Here is a 14,308-nt window from a genome sequence, read left to right on the forward strand (position 1 = left end):
ATGTAATTAGAGTTTGCTTTTATTAAAATAAGTTGGAATGATGGGCGAAATTGTCACTCCTCTCATTTTTTTGAGATTGACCTCTTAAAATGATGAGGATGACACATTAAAAGTGGGGAATACCCATGAAAGCCACAGGGTTATCTCTTACACTTATACCTCCGTCGGCTGGATTCCATTTCTTAGGGTACCCAACCCCACCCCAGGCACTGGGTCATTAACATCTTGACTTCTGGTGAATGGTCGTGCTCCCATCCCAGGGAAGGCCTAATCTGAGATGGAACAAGGGCAAGTCTCTCAGGGTTTTCCATTCAGTCATTTACTTGTCAATCCTAAACCTCCTGGCCTCTGAATGGTTGTAAGTGATCCAATGTATGCTAAAAAGTGGCTATGGAGACAGAGTGACCACATCTAATACCAGTTCCAAAAGTATTCCTCTCTCATTCTTACTCTAGCTGAGTGCTGGCTTCCACATGTTCCTGAAAGGTTCTCAACAAATGCTATCTGTGGCCCACCATGATCACACTGGTTGGGCTGGATGTCAGCATGGAGCCACAGACTGACACAGATGAAGGTCTTGCTGTGATCATGCTAAAATTGCCTCTCATCAGCAGTAGGGCCACATTAAAACAGTTTGGCACCTGCAGAATCGGAAATAAAGCTACTTCTCTGATTCAAGAGATGTCAGTGGGTGCATGGTTGAGGGGGAGAGGGGGAGGGTGGTAAGTTAAAAAAAACAACAACAAAAAACAAACAGGGTGTTTTAAAAAACCATCACTGTACTCTAGTTGTGTCGGGTCACAATTTGAACCTTTCTCTGTATTTTTGCCAATTAAAAACAGATTTTTCTATCAGCAAGCTCTTATTTCAATGACTCCAAGGAGGGAGGATTCAGGACTGTGACAAAGAAGCCAGAAGTGGGGTGAAAAGCTCCTCTAAAAATAACCATAGGGTTGAAGGGAAAGTGGAGGGGAAACCCTTATTCTCTGAGTAGTGATGGTGTCTTGGAGCAAATGTCTCCTAACTTCCTGAGAAGTGAAGTCTCTACAATGGAGGGGGTCCCCATGGGACTCCACTGAAGTGAATGTTTTACTAAGGGCCTTCCAAAGGGCACACACCCTAGAGCAGCAGGGGCTCCCCAAGGTATGGGATGGCACCATAGGAGCCCAGTGCTACAGTTCCTGCCTGGAGTCAGTAATCTCTGGGAAACTACAATCAAAGAGAACGGAGGGCCCCGACTGCATCATGAGGTTGTTTCTTTCCTTTCGCTCATGGAGACGTAGGATGGAAAGATGTTAGAAAGCCCTATATGGAAAATGCAACAAAGAATCTCTTCATTTGTCTCATGCAGGTACAGGAGACTCAAACTCCAAAAGTCTTGGTTTCCTTCTCTCTATGGTCCAGAAGCTGTATTGATGGGGGTTAGTCAGCTGTTGCATCATCTTCGGGTTTCCTGGCTACTGCGGTGCTGCAACTAGGGCCATCTTCCTCCCCCTGGCATGTTGCATTAAATCAGGGCTTCTTAATCCAGTCCATGATCTTTCTTCTAAATTTTGATAACTATATTTCAATGGAATTATTTTTTTGTGTGTGATTCTTTGCATTTTATTTTATGCATTTAAAAATGTTATTATGAGGTTCCCCCACAGCCCATGATACAGAAAAATGTTGAGATCTCCTGATCTTAGGCTAAGGCCTTTATATTTCCTCATCTTCCCTTTGTTCCTCATGTCCATCTCCTCCCTTTCCCACCCCTCGCCCCAATGCTTTTCCCTTCAGTAACTCTTGGTGACCTTCACTGAGATTTTCTGTTATAATCTCTTAGCATATATTATATAGTTTAGCATTCTGGGGAGGGGAAAACAGACTTTTCTGGTTGACTTTCTGGCCCTTGCCCTTCCCACCAAGCCTAGCAACTCTAGTCCTGGAAAATTATTTCTTCCTCTAACCTCTGAATGTCTCACAATTACAACCACATATCAGGGCATATTTCCTATGATCCCATTCCTAGAAATATATAAATGCCTCCCCCCTCCCCCATTTAAGAACAACTAGGGAGCCATGCTCTTCTGGACAACTCTGTTCACTCCATGCAGTGATAATCCTCTGCTGAGGAAACCCACTGAGGGGGATGCAACCCTTGGCTTTACTGAATAGGATCTTTCCTTTCTCACTTGGCATCTGGAATAGAACCTAGGCTCAGAACAAATAATTTTGTTGTTAGAATTGAGTACCACATATCAATAGGATGGTTGAGAAAGGGAAAAAAAATGTTGGTTTCATTGCTGAGGAAGGGAATGGTGCTACACATTGGCATCTAGTGACAAGGAAAGGGTTAATGAAACCAAAGTACAGCTATTCCTCTTGAAATTTCTAAAAATACATGACAGATAGAAGGAGCCAGCCTAAAGGTGAGAGAAAGCTAGCCAATGGTTTCTCTGACCCCTTTATGAAACCACTGTTTCTGCAGTTCTCAGGCTCCCTTCAGTATTTCTGAATTGCAAGTTTGATTTGGACAGGGAAAGGGTTAAGTTTAATTTATACTGATTCCTATTTAATATCATTCTCTCCCGTCGGAGCCAGCAGCTGTGAGCTGATTGTACTCTCTCATTATGCAGTCTGTATCGCTAATGGCCTGTGACAAAGGCATGCCATCTTCCAGGCCTTACCCCCGAGAGCCAATTAAACACACATACTCCCTTCCTGTTTGCAGCGCATTACAATGAAATTAAACTGAATTTCAAAATCATTTTCTCCTAAAGACATCTCTTTACAATAATTAATGCATGCTATTCCTTTTCAACTGAAATATTCATCAGGAGTGTTGACTAAAAAAATTTTTTAAAGCTGACTGCCCCACATTTCCCATCACTTGCTGCCATCATCAACTCACTGAACCTTGCTGTTGGCAAAATTCACAGGGTTTCAGTTCCAGTGTCTTTAAAGGAAGAGGAAAAAAAATATTTGCAGGTTGTTTTATTTTTTAATCTGAAGTTAAAAATAAAGGAAAATGGCCACAAAGGGAGTCTCACCGGAGAGTCAAGTTTCCAATTCTGGGCCATTTGTGATGCTATAGCAGTGATATACCAAGTTGAAAATGGGAAGTGGTTTCGATGCTATGGTTCTTATATAATGAATTAAAATCATCATAAAAGAGGAGTTCTGTATCCACTAGATTAGCCAGCTTTAATGAGGTGGAATAAACAAAAGAAAAACAGGACATACAAGTAGAATGTGTGTCAATAAGCTAAAAGTGTACTACCATGGACAGAGGCATCAGGGAATTAAATTAATGCAAAGGTATTTATTTACCAGAGGCTTTCAAGTACCAAAGAACTTCTGGTATTGGGGCAAATCTGTTAGGAATGGAGCTATTTTTATTTTGCCATATGTGACGTGCTATTTTTTTAGGCACTTCAGAGTACTGTGTGTATATACATATATACATACATGTAGTAAATGTGTCTATAATGGTATATTCATTTACACTAAAATATTTATACATATTATATATTATAAGTTTACAATATAAATATTACATATGTAGACATATGTGTGTATATATATGGAAAGAGAGAGAATGTGAGAGAAAGAGAGAGAGAGATCTCTATCTATATGAAATGCATTTGGGGATGAGTGGGAAGGTTTTAAATTCACTTTTCCTGAGGGCTAGTTAGAAACACACACCCTCCAAACCCTGTGGAACTCTACAAATAATCCTCTCCCAGTTCAGTAAACTCTATCCCCTCCTGCTTGGAGCCAAAAGGAAATGGGAGCCCTGACCCTCATATAGGGAGGGCAGGTACATTTCTCCATCCTCAACTTCACCCTGCTGTGATCCACTAAATAGACTAACTCTTTCTGACTATAGCTGCTGAGCTGGAGAGGAGAGAAGAAGAGGAAAGATGTGCCTGGGTGGCTCTGGTTGGAGGGTGAGAGAAAACAAGTGACTCCAAATCTGTCTCTCTTCCTAGGTGAACTTCATCAAGGGAAGGCAGAGTGTTGTACATTCTCCCTGCTTTAGAGAGATTTCTGAGATTTGGGGGTGCCTTGGGAGTGGTGGGGACCCCCTATTTCCCCAAGAAGCTTTCTGGGCTCTCAGTTTCCTGAGTTTCGGTCCCTAGCCTTGTATCCATTCATGGGCCCTTAATTAGGACTCCTGCGATTCAAGGGGAAGGGTTTGGTCTAGTGGGGCAAGGTGACCTGGACCCCTGAGGGATTTGAGCACTGGACATGATCTCTTCCAAGGAGGCCAAAGGAACTATTTTATTTTTATTTTTAAAAACTGCTCCCTTTCATTCACATTTATACCTTTATCCCCAGGAGATCCCAATCCCTTCTGCCTCCTCCTTTCCTCTCCAGCTCTGCAGTGGGGCTGAGCTGCCTATTTAGATGGCAGAATAGAGAGGTGGGAGGAAGACCAGGTCTGGGAAGGGGAAGATGGGAAAGGTGGGATTTACTGCAGTGAGTGGGAGGGTTTGATTTTGCAGAGCTGCCTTTTCAAGTAATGAGGTGGCCATGTGTATAGCAGCCAGGAAGGTGTTTACAGAATCCTTTTTGAGTCTAAAGTTTCTATAAAAGGACTCTTATCTGGTACAAAGAGAACAGTTAGCATTTAAAAGTAAAGATTGCCTCTTTTCCTTGCAAACTTCCTCTGGCATCCCTTTGAAGTGAATCCCAGGAGCATCCCCTTCTATGGAAATGACTCCAAGTTGGAATGGATTTGGAGTTCAGCTTAAAGCGTTAACTTGCCTTTTCATTAGGATGTTTCTTTATGTGTGGTGATAGTAATAGGATAAGATCAGCTCTGGATCATGGACTCTTTGACAGTCTGATGAAGCCCCTTCACACAACTACAACTTAAAATGCATAAAATAAAATACATAGAATTACAAAGGAAATAAATTATATTGCAATAATTTTTCAAAAAAAAATTTTTTTAAGTTCAGACATCAGATAGGGCAGGACATGAGTTGGGGTTTGTTTTAAATGCTTTCCCCATCTCTTATTTGTGGCTATTTCTTTGTATAGGTTTATTGGATCAGTGTGATCAATCAGCAAAAGGTCTCTGACTTAGGGTATTAAGGCTTGATAGCAGGACAAACCTCCTAACAATTAGAGTTCTTTGGTATGTAAGTGGAATGGGTTCCCCTCTCAGGTCTGCACTGGACAACCATTATGTTATAAGTGGAGATTCCTTCCAATCTAAAAAAATGTGTGACACAATTTATCAAATGAATGACATGTACATTTCTCTGACCGGCACTGGTGAGTTATAAATAGGCACGGGGAATAGATGCTGAGCTTAGAATCAGGAAGACTCATTTTCTCGAGTTCAAATCTGGCCTTGGACACTTTCTAACTGTATGACCCTGGGCAAGTCCCTTAACCTTGCTTGCCTCCGTTTGCTCATCTGTAAAAAGAGCTGGAGACCTAGAGACGGGAGGTCCTAGGTTCAAATCTGGCCTCAGACACTTCCCAGCTGTGTGACCCTGAGCAAGTCACTTGACCCCCATTGCCTACCCTTACCACTCTTCCACCTATAAGTCAATACACAGAAGTTGAGGGTTTAAAATTAAAAAAGAAAAAAAAAGAAAAAAAAAAGAGCTGGAGAAAGAAATGGCAGACCATCCCAGTATCTTTGCAAAGAAAACCCCAAATGTGGTCAAGAGTCAGATGTGATTAAAAAAAACACCACACAACAACAAAAACTCAGCTCTGTCTTCTAATTTCTGTCATGTTCTGGACAAAGGGACTAGGTCCTAATCAACAGTGGTGTGAGGTTTAAGGGGGGAAGAAGAAAGGGTCAGGTGGTGGGAAAAAGGTGGTACACCATAACATTTTCCATCAAGCCATACTACCATAGCATTCTCCACTGGGCCATGCCACCATAGCATTCTGCTTTGAGAACCAGCCTTGAAGCAGATGTTTCTTAAATGCTCCAAGCTGAAAGGACATACTGAGATGACAGGGATGAGCCCTGCATGTGAATTCCAGAGGTGCCGCGACATCTTCAAATGAACAAAACAAACAGCCTCCGAGATCCTATGGAAATTAATTCTGGGTTCTCATGACTTGTTGACAAGTGTTGCATTACACATTTTCATCCTTCATTACTTTAAATAATGGAACAGGTTTCCCTCTGCCAGGATATATAAAAGAAGCAATTTTAATGTATGGAAAAATGTTAAGTATAATCATAATAATGATAGGCAGCACTTATATAATGCTTTAAGGTTGGCTAAGTGTGTTGCATGTTTGATTTCAGCTGATTTTCTCAGTGAGGTAGATTTTACTATTATCCCATTTTATAGATCTTTATAGGGCATAGAGAGTTTAAAATCACTTGTCCATAATCACATGACTAATAATAAGTGACTGAGTCATGATTTGAATTCAAGTCTTCCTAACTCCAAGCCCAATATTCTATCCTCTGTGCTACCCAGATGAAAACTGGTTAAGATCCCAGTTAGGGGAAGGAAAGAGTTAGAGGAAATAGATGGAGTTCTTTATGGTATGGAGCTTTTGATATTATGAAGAGTCATTCTTTTGGGGTGATGGGAGTAGAGGGAGAGAAAAAGAAGACCAAGAAATGACATAAAGACCAAGCCAATCTCACTGAGTTGACCTCTTCAATAAGCGATCAGACCTTTGAGTCCAAAACATGACCCACAAATGGAGAGGAATAAAATTTTGTGCAGATCTGCCTCACTTTAAAAAGCAAAATTTTAAAAACAGTACCACTTGATGTAAGAAAAGACCAATTGACAAAACCAGTGAGTTGGGAAGGGATCAGGGTGATAATTTGCATTTCAAGAGGATTCTTTGTAGTACTTCCAAAATAATTTAATTTTCATACACTTTTTCAAAAAACGTATCTATCATAGAAAGTGAGTTACACTTCCAGGTACTTGGCAAGCTGGAATTGGTTTCCATTTTGAATGTGACAGAAAGAATCCACAGACAGGACCCAAATGAGTCAATCTTAGCCATTTCCAATTTATCTTGTTCCATGGAAGTAGGTCATCACACTTCATCTGGTCATAATATTTTTCCACAAAATGTTTATTTTTTCAGGGGTCCTCTGAGAAGGAAACTAGGGCTGATCCTCAACAAAGAATACATAAAATGCAAGACAGTATCCATTACCTTCCCTTTTCCTCATTTTCATCAGAATATATTATCATACATGTATATATACAAACACATAAGGTTTTAAGTATAAAGTTACACTAAGATTTTTTTGATACCCAGTGTGTATATAAAGACATACATGTACACATATACATCTATGAATGGTATAATAATTTAAAATGCACTAGGACTTTTTGTTTTGCATCATTATATTGCTGAGTTATTAATAATTATTACTAGTTAATAATTATTAATATAACTAAGTTATTCATAGTTGTTCATTGTAAAATATTTCTGGCACTGTGTATAATATTCTGGTTCTCCTTATTTCACTCTTTTTCAGTTTGTGTAAGTCTTTCCAGGTTTTTTTTGCCTCTTTCTGCTTGTCATTTTTTACAGCACAATAGTATTCTATAACAATCATATATTATAACTTAATCAGCCATTCCCCAATTGATGGGTATCAATTGGTACCAATCTCATTTTTTCCCTGATATTTCTTTTACCTCACTTATTTGATTTTAAAAATCCTTTTTAAGCTCCTCCAATCATCAAAGTATGTGTGTATAAATTTTACAAGTACTATTATACTCATTTTTATGGATGGGGAAACAAAGTCACAAAGAGGTAAGGATTGTTCAGGAACACATAGCCAGTAAATGTCATTATTGGGGCTTTCTGACTCTGAGGCCACTGTACTTTTCACTCCCCACAGTGCCTCTCAATGAATCTTTCCCCCACACTAAATACATGAAAAGTATAATTGGGTTATACCTATTTTTTATTTGTTTTTTGTTTTTTTTTTAAAAACCCTTACCTTCCGTCTTGGAGTCAATATGTATTGACTCCAAGGCAGAAGAGTGGTAAGGGCTAGGCAATGGGGGTTGTGAGATTCATACTGCAGAGAGGGGTTTTGGCTACAGCAACATGAATCTCACGGGGTCAAATGACTTGCCCAAGGTCACACGGCTGAGAAGATTTGAACCTAGGACCTCCCGTCTCTAGGCCTGGTTCTCAATTCACAGAGCTACCCAGCTGCCTCCAGGTCATACCTGTTTTAAACCAGCCATCAGGTGTGAAAGCATTCTTGGTTTCTTCAGGTTTGTTCCAGTATTCTTGAAATACTGTAGGACCTCTCACCAAAAGTTCCCCTTCTTTGTCCTCTGAACCTGGAGTCACCTAAAGAAGGAAGGTGAATTTTATTTTTGTAGCAAGGCAAGAAAAGAGAGGGAAGCATTTTGGATTGGCCAAACACAGGTCACAGTGAGGTGTAGTCAATTCTGATCTTAAAGCAGTTCTTCCACAGTATGGAAAATTGGTTTACTGAGTGCTTATAGCATGTGATACACTCTCTACAGTGCTACATAAGGTATGGATGGCATATGCACCCTGCACTCTGGTAGCTTACAAATCAATCATTCCTGGAAAGTGTGAACCACCTGAAGCCTACTGTCTGTCCTTAAAAAGTGTCCTTTATCTGGAAAAGGTCCTTGGGTAGCATCTCTGTATACCCTCTATTTGCTAGATTTTGAGTTTAATTAAAGAAAATGAAAGCCATGCTAAGTTTTTTCTTTCCATGAGAGCTTTTTCCTCATAAAGATGGAATTTTACAGTCATTGGCTCACTTTGATAGACTTGAGGTCCAGCTACTCCCATTTCCATCCTGTAGCTTATCCTGGACAGTTAATGCCAAAGAGGTGGTTTTCCTCAGGATACATGAATTTTGGGATTTCAGTGGTAAAATCAAATGTTGCTCTGAGCACATGACCAGGTTTGCCCCTAGTTTGGAGCTTGGATGGCAGTTTTTAACCCAATAATACGAATAGGAGATGAACTTTAGGGGTCTGTTTTAGCCAGTAGGAAGCAGTTGGGCAGCAGGATAGGAGTAGGGAGTCCCCAGAGGAAAGACTGTCACAAGAGGGTGAGGCTTGGGTGAAAGAATAGTAGAGGCATGTCATAGGATGAGAGCAATAAATTATTAAACTATTCTGTTAATTATACTTTTATTAAGCAATTACCTGGACAGAAGCTAGAATGCATACAAAAATAAAGACAATACCTGGTTCTCAAGGAACTTATAATCTAATAAGAGAAAAGAAAAATATATACAAAAAATCATGTATTGGGATATAACTCTGGGTCTGGAATCAATAAGAACAAAGTTCAAATCTAGCCTCAGACATGTTATAATTAAATTAAAAACTCCAGGTTCTTAGTTTCCATAGAATTTATTAATTATTATTTGAATAAAGAAAGAAAGATAGATAGATATTAAAGACTATTTTCTACTCTAAGTCTGACCATGTGTTGCTCCTCCCACATGGCCCTCAGTCAGCCTCCCTACCACTGTCCAGGGAATTGAGACCCCATACACTGTTGCACCCCCTCCTTTATCCCCTCTTAGTCCCCACGTGCATCACCTGTGCATTCACGTGATGTCCAGGCACACAAATGGGTTGGGTCAGATGGGAAGGAAGTCCACAACCCTGGGAGGAAGGGGTTCCCTTTACACAGACACTAGCTGTGTGATCCTGGCCAAGTCACTTAACCTCTGTTTGCCTCAGTTTCCTCAATTGTAAAATGTGGATAATAATTACACCTCTCTTCCATAGTTGTTGTGATGATCTTAGCACTTAGCACAGTGCTTGGTATTCAAGTGTTAGTCCATATCATCTTCATCATCATCATTATCATCACCACCACCAGGGAAAATGATGTGAGAAATATGAGGAGAGAGTTCCTTTACCTAAAGAGATCAGAGAAGGATTCATACAGGAGCTAGCATCTGAGCTGGATCTTGAAGGGAATGACTTCAATAGATAAATATAGGATGACTGGGAGATGAGGGTGAGAGAGAAGGGTTCATTCTGGCCATGAAGAATTCCAAAAACAGAAGAATGGGGAGAATGTAAAGAAGGAGATACAAGTATTGAACAGAGAAAACAATGACAGGAAGTCTTATAAGAGGAAAAAAAAAGTTGAAGAGTTGGGCTGGCTGATATTTGGAGCTGATGGTTTTTGCTAACTATAGGAATCTGCTTCTTATCCCCTATAACCTGGCAAACCATGGACTCATAGACTCTAGATAAAAATCTTCTTTCTCTCTCTTAGCAAATGATCTCTTCATGCTTTCAATTACAAAATCACTTATAGCCAGGACAATCTACATTATGACTAGAATGATATTGAAGATATCATGATTCTTTCTATTTTTTAATCTTAATAACATACACAATTCTGAATGCCAAAGTATTAATTTTAATTTTTTTTTGTCTAGAAATCTCGTAATCAAGGTCTTAGCCTATTTTGTGTTCTGCAGGAGTCCACAACAATTTGGGCTAAAGTTCTCAACATCTTCCATAAATTTCCTAGGATTTTATAACTGTTTTTTACTGACATTTAGGATACACTGTTCCAGGTCACATCAGCAACAAAATGGAGGACTAGGCATTTTCTCTGATCTCCATGGCCTCTCAAGCTTCTCCAAAACAGAAATTATGTGCCAGAAATAAAGCAACTCCAACTATCTCCATGTCCTAGGACTCTTAGAATCCAAGAGAAGTTAAAAAACAAGACCAAAACTGATGCTTACTGACCCTGAGCTCATTCAGTACCTCTCTCCTCCCTCCCATGCTGCCAGCAGTGAGACTATACTAGCAGATCCAAGGACCTGATACAAAGGTCGGGGCTTGCCAGAAAACACAATCTGACACCCCAGTAACCCCTCTATATTTTTAGTGCCATTCAGACTCCAGTCCCAGGCTATGAAAGTTTATCCGAGAAGCGACAGGCAGAGCAGGAGATAGCCCTGAGGAGCGAGTCTGCTGGGGGCTGTGCTGTGGCCCTAGCGTTGGTGTAGGAGCAGACAGTCTCAAAGTGGCTGCCTGGAGACAAATCACCAGGACAGGACACCACATGTGTGGAGGAAAGTGCAACACTCCACTAAAGCTGAGGGAAAGAGCCTCACAGTCAACTGAGGCCCCTTCTGATCACTGAAAGTCACACGGAGCAGAAACCTGGGCTGGTGAACTATGACTTGCTCAGTGAGAGAAGACGAAGGCACTTTGAGATCCAGACTGCAAGGAAATCCCTTTTAGAAGGGAAAGAGACAGAAGGTGATTAGAGGAAAATGGGGAGGCCGGGTGAGGTGGGGATGGGGTGGAATCTGAAATTGCCAAAAATCTTAGGAAGAAGAAAACTCAAAGACGTTGAATGTTAGTAGATAAGTCAATAGGCAAAACATAAATAACAGTAGGAATGATGGCCTCCAGATCTATTAAATAAGTTCAGGCATCTATGAATAAATATTGTCAAACAAGGGAAGCATTTGATGAGACAGAGGACCATGTGGAATGTGAGAACGGAATCATACCATGCTGTTCCTGAGTGTTTCAAAAAAGAAATAAGAATTATGAGAATACAATATATAGCCTGCATAGCAAAAATGAGTATAATAGAAAAACTGGGAAGCGTCATCAAAGAAAAAAGGGGAGAACGATAGATTTGGAATGCAAGTATGTAGAAATGAAGGAAATCTAGAAGCAGAAAAAAATATTAAAATATGCTCATTGTGCAAGGAAAATACATTGATCTTTAATTTAATATCACAATGCAGGAAATAATACAAGAATACTGCTCAGAACTACTAATCGTAGAAAATAAAATATCAATTGAAAGAATTTACAAATAATCTCCAGAAAATAAGTCAAAACCCTAAGGCTGCAAACTCTAAGACATACAGTGGTTAAATTTAACAATTCAATTCAGAAACAAGAAGTTCTCAAAAGAACAGAAGAAGGACTTTCAAACACAAAAGAAAAGACATCCAAACAATGCAAGCCCATTCTGCACTCTCCAGAAAACACAGAAAGTAATGGAAACTGAAGATACTATATAAGGTTATTGTTCATGGGTTATACCAATATCCAAACATACTTCTCTGTAAGATAACACTATCAATGCTATGTAAAAAATATATTTATTATGGCTCTTTTTGTAGTGGCAAAGAACTTAGAAACTAAGGGAAAGCTTGTCAACCAGGGAATGGCTAGTTCCAAATTATGGCATTGAATACAATGGAAGACTACTGTACACAAGAAATGACAAAAAAGATGGTTTTAAAGAAACCTGGTTAGACTTAAATGAACTGATGCAGAATGAAGTGAACAGAACCAGAATTTATACAATAATATCAATACTACAAAAATTAAAATTTGAGAAGTATAAGAACTCTAATCAAGACACTGATGAATTATGATTCCAAAGGACTTGATAAAGCACATTACCCTACTGAAACCCCTGGAAAGGGGACAGAGTAATATATATATTTGTGCATATGACCAACATGGGACTTTGTTTTCTTGAGTATGCCTCTTTTTTTTTAACCCATACCATCTGCCTTAGAGTTGATTTCAATACAGAAGAGTGGTAAGGGCTAGGCAATGGGGGTCAAATGACTTGCCCAAGGTCACACAGCTAGAAAAGATCCAAGGCCAGATTTGAATCTGGGACCTCCCATCTCCCAGCCTGGCTCTCAGACCACAGAGAGCCTGCCCCCAATTATGTTTATTTCTTACAAGGGTTTAGTTCTTTTTTTTTTTTTCCCAGTGGTGAGGAAGAAAAAATATAAATGCTTGATATTTGAAAAAAAATTAATAAAAAAATATGGAACACAGGGAAATCAGTGTAAACTAAGTTCCTAAAGAAACCAGAAGGCTTAGAGAATTCTCTAGGACAGTGAAGGGCAAACTTTTTAAAGAGGGGGCCAAAGGGAAGGAAATGCTCATCTGTCAGTCTGTTTCTAAGGCAACTCTTTCAAAGTTTCATTGTATTGTATTTGTCAGATTAGGAATAATGTCCAGCTGTGGAATAGAACATTTCAGGGGGTCACATCTGGCCTGCGGGCTGTAGTTTGCCCATCACTGCTCTAGGAGAGAAATTGTCCAAGTTATTCAGTCTCCTTTGTAGTAAGGCAACGAACATATCACACCTTACTTTCAATAGAGGAGTCTTGGTTGAAGATTATGTTGTTTGACTATCACTATAAAGGGTTTTTTTTGTTTACAATTTGTAAATTATATTTGTATGCGAATATAAACACTCTGCTTTTGAGTGCCCTTTAGATTTGCCTTATTTGGGGACCTTTTTTCCTCCTGATTTTGTGGAAGTTATTTTTTTATGTAATCATGGTATGCTATTCTTATTCTCTTTCCTTTTCATTTCTTCATATATTTCCCTCATTTTCTTCATATTTCCAATATTTGGCATTTCTAATAACATACAATCTATTATATTCAAATATCACAATCTATTCAGCTGTTACTCCCATTCATTACATTTGTGTTATTTCAAGTTATTCTGTCATAGTAATGACAGAATATTTTTCATGAATATTTTTGTACATACACAGCTTTTTATTCTCTAAATAATGCTCTTAGGGCCTAACCCTAGTAATAAGATCTCTAGGTCAAAAAGCATAAACAACTTTCCATCTTGTTTTAAAAAAAATTCACAGCTGCTCTAGGTTTGTTTCTCCATGTTCCTATCAACATTTAGTTTGATCACTTTAGCTTATCTGGTTCTCAGTTAACATCTATTATTGGAACCATATTTTGCTATATTAGTCTAGTCCTTAGGCAGCAGACATGATCTGTTGCCAGGACCATGCTCTTTCCAAAACAAGTTTTCCAGCTTGGGTATACCCAGTGGAACTTTTGTTCCAGTGCCACAACCCCTCAGGGATGCAGGATTTCCTCTACAATATGAGTATGAAAGTAAGACTTATGCAGAATATTTATGCCTTCTAAGCCTTTGTTGTCCCACCAGAAACTATGTTAGATTGTGTGCATGCTCAGACTTGGATCTGCTATTAACCCCATACAGGGATGTATAGGCTTTCCAAATATCTAGCTTATTCAACTTATCTAATATAAAATTACATTGTCTATCATTCTGCTGGCCTGCATCTCAAAGAGAATCACCTTTCTCTGGTGGATCCTAGTCCCAGACACCCTGGTAAATATAACAAAAATAACATTATCATAATCTTCTTTTCCTATGACAACTTTAATTTTCTTCTTTCCTCTTTTTTCCCTTTTCTTTCTCCATTTCTTTTCTTCCTCCCTTTCTCCATCTTTCTTTCTTTCTTTCTCTTTCTTTCTTTCTTTCTTTCTTT

General features: G+C 39.2%; 1 protein-coding gene across 1 annotated transcript in view; it reads right to left on the minus strand.

The window, feature by feature from the left end:
- ACSF3 (acyl-CoA synthetase family member 3) overlaps window positions 1–14,308 on the minus strand; it is a 219,483-nt gene that overhangs the window by 80,610 nt on the left and 124,565 nt on the right. The window contains exon 7 of the mRNA XM_044663171.1: window positions 8,187–8,313. Within this exon, the coding sequence (XP_044519106.1) occupies window positions 8,187–8,313 (127 nt within the window). The remainder of the gene's footprint in view (window positions 1–8,186; window positions 8,314–14,308) is intronic.

This window comes from Gracilinanus agilis, chromosome 2 (assembly GCF_016433145.1).
Source record: "Gracilinanus agilis isolate LMUSP501 chromosome 2, AgileGrace, whole genome shotgun sequence".
Lineage (NCBI taxonomy): Eukaryota > Metazoa > Chordata > Mammalia > Didelphimorphia > Didelphidae > Gracilinanus > Gracilinanus agilis.